The sequence below is a fragment of the Geospiza fortis genome, unplaced genomic scaffold (genome assembly GCF_000277835.1).
Source record: "Geospiza fortis unplaced genomic scaffold, GeoFor_1.0 scaffold101, whole genome shotgun sequence".
Lineage (NCBI taxonomy): Eukaryota > Metazoa > Chordata > Aves > Passeriformes > Thraupidae > Geospiza > Geospiza fortis.
Genome location: NW_005054388.1, coordinates 1,652,235 through 1,662,578, shown reverse-complemented (window position 1 = coordinate 1,662,578; position 10,344 = coordinate 1,652,235). Strand labels below are relative to the sequence as shown.

General features: G+C 41.7%; 2 protein-coding genes across 2 annotated transcripts in view; one reads left to right on the top strand and one right to left on the bottom strand.

Annotated features, from left to right (window-relative positions):
- Positions 1 to 7,510, top strand: part of LOC102042359 (claudin-19) — a 13,170-nt gene extending 5,660 nt beyond the window's left edge. The window contains exons 2-5 of the mRNA XM_031060703.1: positions 2,539 to 2,703; positions 2,853 to 2,934; positions 5,555 to 5,665; positions 6,957 to 7,510. Of these exons, the coding sequence (XP_030916563.1) occupies positions 2,539 to 2,703; positions 2,853 to 2,934; positions 5,555 to 5,665; positions 6,957 to 7,056 (458 nt within the window). The 3' untranslated portion in view covers positions 7,057 to 7,510. The remainder of the gene's footprint in view (positions 1 to 2,538; positions 2,704 to 2,852; positions 2,935 to 5,554; positions 5,666 to 6,956) is intronic.
- Positions 7,511 to 7,766: 256 nt separating this feature from the next.
- DUSP28 (dual specificity phosphatase 28) lies at positions 7,767 to 10,343 on the bottom strand (the record flags this gene model as incomplete). The annotated part of the gene is made up of 2 exons (XM_031060701.1): positions 7,767 to 9,168; positions 10,038 to 10,343. Coding segments are annotated over 2 exons (441 nt in total), but the record flags the coding sequence as incomplete, so codon positions are not given.
- Position 10,344: the final 1 nt, after the last annotated feature.

Genomic DNA, 10,344 nt, shown 5'->3' with positions numbered 1-10,344 from the left:
AAAAGTGGGGCCAGAAAGTAAATGACTGGGACAGGCTCTGAAGTGGATTTGTGAAGGTTAGCTTTGCTCTGTTGAAGAGGAGATCAGTCCTGCAGTACAGTTGAGGGGTAAAGGTGGGGGAAGCAGAAGGGAAAACTTGCAAAACTGTGAAGATAAAACATTTTTAGAAAGGAAAGCTGAAAAAGAGAAGTCAAAAGACACTGGATGGCAGTAACAGTTGAAAGGACAGCTGGGCAAAGCAGGAAAGAGGAAGAAAATGGATTTGGCAACAAGGCCTCAGCAGCCAGTGGGACCTCTGAGAAACAGCCATAGTGCTTGTACATATGAACCAAGGCAGATTGAAAATTACCATGGTCAGTCTAGGTGTGTTTCAAATTCCTGTTTAGAAACTCAACTGAAACTGCTGCCAGGATGTCAGGGACTGGAGGGAGAGTAAAAAGGAAAAACAAAAGTGTCTTCGTTACCTCTCATCAGAAGGTCAGTGAAGATTTTCCTTGAAAGTTTCCTTATTGGCAACTGAGCTATATGGAACAGTTCTGGATTTTGCTCTCTGTATGGGAAAAGACAGGCTTGGTTCTTTTAAACCAATTTAATGCTTTTGAGTTCACTGTACCATTTGTCTAAATGACAAATATTTGAAGTGAGGAGCTTTTTAAATGCAATATTGAACAAGATTGAAACCATGACTGGCTAGTCCATATGGCTAGCACTGTCTGTCTAGTCACAACTAAGTCAAACATTTGATATAACTAGTTGCCAAAGCATTGTAAACTCCCTTTTTTATTCTTCCCCTTCTTTTTAAAGTTCCATAGGTGTTTTTTCCAATGACAGGATTTGGGGATAATTTCTTATTATTGGTGTGGACTAATAAAATGCACTGACTTTGTATCTTGTTAAATAAGCTAAGTTTAAAATAAAAATTTGAGTTTTCTGAATTGTGAACTAAGGCCCTCAGTCAAGGCTGCTGAGGTTATGGTATAGTGGCACAGTTGTATGAAATCCCTTTCCCATTGGATTGCAAGCACGGGAGTGCTTGTGTGTCCTGGAAAGCTTTGGGGAGTCCCATCTAACACTGCAGGAGTCCCCAAGAGCTGAAATGTGAGTTGTTAGACCCTGCTGGGTGATTGGCACAGTGAAAGATCCCAAACCTGAAAGCAGCATTGTTGAGTACTTACCTTAACAGTATCTTCTGCAGGCAAAAGCCTTGAACTGTTAGTGGTATTTTGAGGGGTCTTCCCACTTTTACTTGTCTTCATTTTTTCCCATGGAAATTTTAAAATTAGTGCTCAACAAAGCATTAACTCCTCAAATGATTTTAGCCTTTAATTCTGTATATTTATCTCATGGGTGCTTATTGCTACCTTTGGTAACTCTTAAGCTGGTAGGACCAGTACTCTTAAGCCACATTAGGCTGAGTTGGAGTGTGAGAATCACTTTGCCTTCTGCCTCTCTGACTGATTTTTGTTGTCTGGAGACAGACAGAACTGGCCCAGCACGTTATTGTGGAGGATGTGGAGGTGGTCAGGGAGCAAGAGCTTGAATGCTGGCATCAATGATGTGAGTGTCCAGTTGGAATCAGGTCTGACCCTTCTGACATATGATTAAAACTGTAGAGTCATAAAATCATTTAGGTTGGAAGAGAACTTAATCAAATTAACAAAGTGAGCAGTTGTGACCCTGCCAGGTTGTGATGTTTGACGTGTTTATCTCACAACAAAGGCGCCGAAATGCCACTTGACCTGGAGCCTGCCAAATGCAGGCTGCCATGTTAAAGGACCCCAAAGGCCCCATGTGACCTTCTTTCTTAGGCTGATTAATAATCTAGTCCTGGCTTTTGTGCAATTGATACCTACATGTGAAGACCACAAGCTAAAAGGACAAAGAATTCCAGCATACCAGACTCCCTAACATGCCCACAGCAGCTGTAACCTCTGCACAGGAGAATGTCCCAGGGAGGAGTTCTGCAGCTCTCTGACATGCTCACTGTTCCTTACACTGAGTTTGAAGTGCACTGCTAACTTCAGCTTCATTCTTTCCCATCTCTCCCTGGAAGCAGCTAAGCTGGCACCTTTCTCCAGTTCCTCAGTAGTGCCAGAGCCTTGCACACCTTGACTATCACCTGGATTTCAGATGTGTCCTGTGCACTCAGCTGTACACGTGTCAGGAATTCAGAAGCACTTGTGAGTAGGAGACTTCTTCCTGCTCCTGCAAATGACCATGTGTACCACTGGGCATTTCCACCGGAATGTAAGGGATGAGGGGCTTGCTGTAGTCCTTCAGGATTTACTGAAGACACAAGAAGATTTACTGAGCTTGTAAAGTGTAGGCATAGTTCAACTCTCAAATCTCTTTGACTTGAAGGCTGAACACACTTGGGTTTGGAGGCTTCTCTGAGCCATGTGACAAAGTTGCACAAGATTCACTCATTACTGTACCTGTTAATTTTGTCACTTCCTCCAATCACTTTTATTTCTTTCAGCAGAAGATTAATGTAATTTCTGTATAGATCCTGATTTGTTTTCTCTTTTTGTCTCTCAGCTCACATTCAGGCCTGCCGTGCCCTGATGATTACTTCCATCCTTTTGGGATTCTTAGCTGCAGTACTCACGCTGCTTGGTATGAAGTGCACAAACATTGGGTTGAGTGATGAAGATGGAAAAATGAAGTTTACGGTCACAGGAGGATTCCTTTTTATTTTAGGAGGTAATATTGAGGCTGAAATGAGAGCACTATTGATACTTTGTATGGCTTTCACAGCCAGACTGAATGAAATTAACTTATTCTTGGTTTAAATCTGTTAGAGCCCTTAAAGGAATCATTCACCTGTGTGCTTTTTAAACTTTTTCTGGTAGGCCTCTGCTCCATGGTGGCTATTTCTTGGTATGCTGCAATGGTTACTGCTCAGTTTTTTGACCAACTGTACGCTGGAACCAAGTAAGTGAACGTGTCTGTCATGCCAAACTCCATTGTGTGTTGGACAGCTGCACTGACCTCAGCTGCTCCAGAGTTTCAGAACCCGGATGGATCACATTATCCAGTCCTACAGGAGGGAAAAATTGTATTCAGGGAATCTTTTCACCTCAGACATATTGGTGGGGAGGGAGGAGAGGTCTTTCTGGAAGAGTTAGTGAATGTGAGAGGAATACCAACCCCACATCTGAGGGGGTTTTGTACTGAGTTTGCATTTTCTTCACAGACTCAATTAAGTGTGTATCTCAATGTTATGAAGAAGAAAAGGCAAAAATTCTTAATCTGCTTTGGCATTTAGACCAAAATAGGTACAAAACTCAAGTTCTGACTAGAATAAAGTACCTCAGATGTACCTGTAAGGGAAAATTGCCTGCAAAGCAGCTCAAGCTTTGTACTAGTGACATGCAGAGAAATCTGCTGCCTGTCTTATATATGTCTGTATATTAACAGCTCAACATTTATTTGCCTTATGAGTTAAAACAAGGCAAAATCTGTGGGATTATCAGCTAGTGTAGTTGCATACAAACAAGTTTTGAGGTATAAAAGCCCTTGCTCTTTGTCTGATATAAAAGTAACAGTTGTCAAAACCAAATGGCAGCTTATGGCACCTTATCTAGGTGCCCTGTTTAGGAATGAGGAACAAGGGTAGAGGGGACTGTGCCTCTCCTTCAGAGAGGGGGAAAAGGAGAGGGAAACATTGTCTGTGGAATATGAGCCATCTATAATATACTTCTACCAAGTATATAAATCATAGATCAGTAAACTATGAATTGTTAGTTGCTAGGCTCATATTTGAAGTGTTTTGTAAAGTTCCCACCCAGGAATCAGTTCAGGGAAGTCTGAGGTGAAGTGCTTTGTGATAAATCAAAGTACTTTAAGCAGTTTGTTGTTTGTCAGTTTTCCCTGTGTTTTCAATGAAGTGCTTAGAAATAAATTGTATTTGTGCAGTTAGTTTTTGTTGCTTTATATCCCCTTGAGAGAACTATATGAAGGGTAATAAATGGATTAGAGAGCTGAAACAACTCTCGATAAGGAATTTCGGTTAGTCGGATAGTTGGTGTGTTTGATAGTTACCTGCTGTAGCTTTGGGGCTCATCATCAATGCCTGTTAATCAGTTACTAGATGGTTTGCATTCAGTAGCTAAAGAATTTTTTTTTTTCATATCTCAACTTCATGTTTAAGCTATTGATTCACTGATGAATTAAGTTTGATCATTGGTAAAGCTGAACATGTAACCTGTGCGACAATTTTAAATTCAGTTGCATGCCAGGATCTTCACTCTTAACACGCTGGCAAATCTGGTTTTTCAGATGGCATTTTTTTGGTCTGACTTCAGCAAATTAGTGAACTTGACCTCTGCTAATTCATAGAGGAGTTTCTCCTCCAGCTCTGAAGGCAAACTAAGTTCTCCTGCAGATATCTCCTATATACTTTGCTTTGGTATGGCATCTACAGCACTCTTGTCTGTAGGTGACTGGTGAGCAGAAATGATTGCAGGCACTGGGCAATGTGCAGTTTGTACTCCTGGGTTTGTTTGATCATGCCTCTCTGCTTGTTGCATGTTTAGAAGTGCCTAAAGCAGTGGAGACCTTGTGGCTCCCACATGCAATGAGACAAAGAGAGCTGTGAACCTGTGTAAACCTCTGAATGCCTCCTGTTAGCAATGAACTCCAGAGTCAGAACCTTTGACACTTTTAAATAATTGTGTTTCCCAGTGGAAAGAAAACACAAATCTCGGGTTCCACGGTACCTTCAATGCAGTCCAGGACACTTTTTTTGCCCTTATATTGGGTATTTCAGACCAGAGATGTACAGGTGGATTGTGGATATAGTTTTGGTCTGATCATGAAAATTTGTTTTCCTCTTTTTATGAAACTCCTGCCAGACTTCCAGATTCAGTTGTGTCTAGTCTTTGGGACAAAGTCATTGTCATTTAATTTCTTGGACTGGGCTAGGGGGTTTCCTTAAAGGTATAGTTTTGTACAGTAAAATAGGGAGCTATTCTTTTTCAGCCCGTGACATTCATAAATGCCTTTCAGCCATACAGCCACAGAGGGTGCTGAATATCCTTTAGGGTATCTAAGTTTGAAAACAAGCCCTATTCAACCCTATTCATTGAAAATAGTTTGAAAACTAAACTTCATACTTGTAAGTAACCTAGTGTTGTGTCCATAAAAAACTGATGTCTGTGGTCAGCCTACTCTCAGCATATAGACAGTAAGATCTGAATGATTCAGTTGCACAAAATCCTTTCAGTGACTCAGCCAATAAAAGGGCAAAATAAGTGTTGTGGATTTCACAGAAGATTGTCATCATTATTTATTATCAACAATTTGTTAAATATTGTTAAATTATTTATTGCTACTTATCTTTATGTTGCTTAGTACTCTCTGTACTGTTAGTAATTTGGCAGAACAGCTCCATACAAATAAGAGTTTTACTGAGCAGACACAAAGCCAGATCTGTTCTCTGTTAACTGTTAAAGTGACTTTCAATTAGCTGATTTCTACACAAATTAGAATTTGTTTGCATGGTTTTGTGATCCTGTTATAAGTTGTTTCCATAAATTCTTTCATGTTTCAGGTATGAACTAGGAGAAGGTCTGTACTTAGGCTGGACTGGATCTATCCTTTATATACTTGGTGGGATCTTACTGACCTGTTCATGCAGAGGGAAGGAGAAACAGAATTACAGGTAATCTTGGATTTGCCAGTTGAAGTAGTAGCTGTCAATCACACACCACTTTCTACCTGTGCACTGTTCTGTCTCTCTGTCACCCCCTGTATAAATATGTATAAATTACAGACAGTGCTATGGCATGTCACAGGCTGCTGATGGCAGGGGTTGTTGTACCAAACACTTGTGCCTCCCAGACAGGCTGCTTGATGCATCACCATCAGCAGTCACCTTTAACTTGTATTTGGTAATTCTGGGCACTGCTGATGGTGAAAATGTGCAGTGAAAAAGAAAAGTGTATAAAACCCCATAATGAATTATGATCCAGTTTCTCTGCAGTACTCACTGTGAGTAAAATATTCAAACACTGTTCAGTTTGCAGAAAGTGTAAAGGCATTTCCCAAAGCACATGGAATTGATCACTTGAAACATGGTTCTTTTCTTGTTCTTTATAGAAGTGTCTTGTTGCACATCAAATCAGGAAAGGTGAGATTTCTGGCCTCGATATTTAACCTTCCCTCCTTTCTTGTTTCAGTCTTAAATTTTGACACATACAGAAGGCCTCTTTTTGAAGGAGAGGGATGAAACAGGCAGAAATAGCAGAGGTCCATGTCTACCAGAACTCAAATAGCTTGGAGGTTGTACTAGCTGAGCTTGAGAGGGTTATAATATGCAAGGAAGAAGCATATTCACTGTTGGACTATTTAATCTTAGGAAAATGATATCAAAATGCAGGAAGTGAGAGTTCCTCTGGTACTCCATTGCCTAATCTGAAACCATTTCAATTTTATGGTAATATTTCATCAGCCACATTGGACTTTAGATCCTGCTCACCTTACTTTGATACAAAGTACCAAATGCCCTGAAATGTCCTGAAAATCAGGTAAAACTGATCTATGAAATAGAAGTTCAACATGATGAATGTCAGTTGAAGGAGCTGGGTGAAGGCACTTCTGTTTTCTTTCTTTGTCATCTTGATTCCTGTGTTAAAACCTGCAGCTTGTACAAAGGTGCTGAGGGCTGCTGCTTTAGGGCCTTGGCTGAAATGCCTGGAGGAAGAACACATGGGATTTAGGAATCCAGAGTGTGGCTGAGGTGATGAGAGATGCTGTGCAGCCCATCAGGGACCCCATCCATTCCCCCTTAGCTACCAGAACAATGAGAACAGGAGGCCTCTAATTTCTGCCCTGTTGTGAAGAATGTGCTATGAGTGGGTTGGATACAAAGCTGAGTAACTTCTAAGTATCTGAAACCATGGGCATGTCTCAAAATAGTATCTTATTTTCTATGTTTTTTTCTTGCTTTACAGTCCCAAGAAGTATGCATATTCAGCAGCCCAGGCACCTTCTCAGCCACACATGTACCCCAGGAACTCTGAGACTGTCATAAGCAACAAGGAGTATGTCTGAGAGCCCACCCTGCATCTCCTGTAGTGTTAGTGCCTTATGAACTCCAATAAGGCAGTGAACTACTTCTTTATTCTGGTTCCAAGTTGCAATCCTATGCCTTAGTTTGGAGCAGTACCAGGAGGAGGTATGGCTTTCAATGTAAATAGCAATGGTTTTCAGATGTAAATAGCTTTCTACAGAAGATGCTGTGATGTGAAATCCTGTGGCATGAAGGTTTTCTGCATGCTGAGAAGCCTGGTAAAATTTAACCAGAGGGCAGTATATGCTGACACTCAAGAGCAATGGTTCCTATTTCAGCTGACTCAAACATGTGGAACTGATAGCTGTATCTGACTGCAAGTTCATATGCCTCACAGTTAGAAATATGTTTTGTTTTCATTAATGTTTAGCTTCCTTCTTTTGTTTAGCAGCTTAAGCTTTTGACAAGAAATAAACTTTGTTCCACAGACAGATTTTTGACAAGTGGAATTCTCTAATAAGGATCTTATGCTATACTGAAATTCTTATTATATATGAGAGTCAAGGTTTATAAAAGCTACAGAAATGTTTCTAGCAAATCTGCTAGAATCACCTTCAAATCTGCAGATGTGCAACAAATTTCTTGTTGGCTGTAATGCAGATACAGAAGATAAACAACACAGAATGAACAAAACACAGCTGGGAGTGGAGAAAGCATCTGGTGCAAAAATGCTTTGTGGTAACTAAGAAAATGATAGCCTGAAATTTTTATTTTTATTTCTATGGTTTCAGCTTTTAAAATAACACTACTTTAACTGTGAGCAGTCTTTAACTTTGGGAACTTGTACTGCATCTGAATTGTCTAATTCATGTAATTCCCCAGTGGTTTGATTTTCTGCCATTGTTCCATCATTAGAATTTCTACCTTAAAATACTCCACTGCTGGGAGCATATGTTTACCTTGTGTGAGCACTTAGGCAGGTGGCAGTGAGCTAACTTTACTTTTTATTTATGCTTTCAGCAAGGTGGAATGGAATTTCACCCTGAGGTTCTCAGGTTCCATAACTTGTCCCTTTTAAATTACAATGTGTTCATACAGTTTGACAAAACTCTGTTTTGAATGGCTGATGATAAACACGTAGCAGTCTGATCTGGGACTTTCATGCCCAATAGATAATTTCAGAGGGCAGCCTGTAAGCAGTCTCAGCAGAAATGATTTAGCCATGCTGCTTGCATGCAGGAACAGCTGACTTGTAACACATTAAGGCATGCACTGGGCCCTGTTAGACTGAGTAAATAAAGCTAAAAGGAGTGGTGATTGCTTCTGGATTGCCAGTGTCATCTTCTTCCCTCCACTATCATCTGCAGTTTTTTAAATAAATCCTTTGGTGTTTTAGAGAACAATTTCAAAAGCTGAAAAGGCACTTAGCTTGCATGATGGGAGCAGAACTCCTTACCATTACTGTATATTCTGTCCTCTGGATTTTTAGGTAATTTTGAAGGTGCTTTGTTCTAGTTGAACATAAGGAAAATCAGAGAGACAAAGCATCAACCACTGTCAGTTTCCCACCAAAGGCTGTGTCAGCTCACTAGCATGAATTATGATCCAGTAGGTGAGAGAGAAATTCAGAACTTCCTTGGCCTGGCATCATGAGTTCTAATGGCATCACTGGGAAGTTTAATTTAAAAACAGGAATAAAATCCCTGTGTGGTAACTCCTTCCTTTGTTCAGTACATTGTTACCATACTCAGTGTCATTCAGGGGGCAATAACTGCTGAAGATTCCAGGCCTTTCTCTGTTTGTTTACAGTCCTTCCAACCATTTTCTGGTTCTGCTCTTTATTCCCTGCTTATCTGCCCTCTTTCCATGCATTACCAACAGAAATGCTCTGAATGAATTTAATGAACATCAACTCAGTTATGGGGGTAAAGTGTTTTACATACAGGTGATTTAGGAAGTGATTTTTTCCCTTTTTTTTTAACCCTGTAGCAAGTCACTTCACTTTCTTTAAAGTATCTTCACACATTGCTATTTTTAAGTCCTTCGCTCAGCAGAGCAGAGTGCTTTGGGATCTGCAATTCTTCTTCATATTTCTGCAGCTGAGACCAAAATCCTGCATTCGGCTCTGCTATGGGTCTGGCAGTTTTCACAGCCTAGAGAACAGGAGAGACACAGTGGAAGGAAGGTATCCTGCATTTGTGGGAGTCATGCAAATGAATTTTGAACTTAAAATTTTAGAGAAGCTTTACTTTGGTTTTGATTTGGCTACAGAGTAACAAAGAGCTATTTTGGTGAGCTGACTTCACTGTGTGCTTGCTAGGAACTGCCAGGTGGGCCTGGTTACAGAATGGATTCATGGCCAGACACCAGACAGAGCTGCTGATCTGCTGGAAATGGGAAAGTCTCACCAAGTGCAGTGACACTGCTCATGTTTAGGATGATAATGTGAAACTTGGTCACTCTGCACACCTCAGTCTAAATTAAGCAAATTGGCTATCTAAAGTGATACACCTGACAAATGGGTGAAGACAAAACCCAGAGAGCACAAGTAGTTTGTATTGGATGGGCTTCCGAGGAAAGCTGACACATCATTGCTTACAGCCACATAGCTGTGGCTGATAGCTGGCAGCTCCTGGGCGCTCTGCAGGCCTGGCTGGATGCTCCTTGCTGTGAGGAGCTGGCACACAGGAGCAAACCCTGCACAGCAATTCCTGCACCCACTCACTTGGTCTCTGTCTTCACTTACTGTGACTGTGAAAATGATAGAGAAAATGCTCACTAAGCAACCAGCTTGGTATGTTTGCTACCTGTAAAAACCTCACCCTGAAAACTTATTAGACCAAGCTGGGCATGAAAAAACTCACAGGGGACCGTTTATTGAAATGTTGAATCTCTGCATAACTGCTGATGGGCAGGAGGAAGCACCAAAATAATTCTACAAGAAATCATCATTACTCATAAGAAGCATTGCGTTTCTTCCCCAAAAGAGCTGTAAATACGAATCTGGACGTCAGCACATTACCTCAAAGGCGTCCTTGAGCGGCAGCTGCCGGTGTCTCATGAGATACGCGGTGCAGATGGCAGCGGAGCGGCTGCGGCCGTTCTTGCAGTACACCAGGCACCTGCCCCCGGCCCGCACGGCCTCCTCGATGGCGGCGCCGCAGGGCTCGAAGTAGCGGGCCAGGTCCTCGGCCGGGTCATCGAGCACGGGCACGCGGATGCGGCGGACGCCCCGCAGCGCGGGGAAGGGCTGCTGCCGGGTGACATTCACGCACAAGGTGACCCCCTCCCGCGCCAGCAGCTCCTCGTCGCACGCCGCCCTGGCCGTG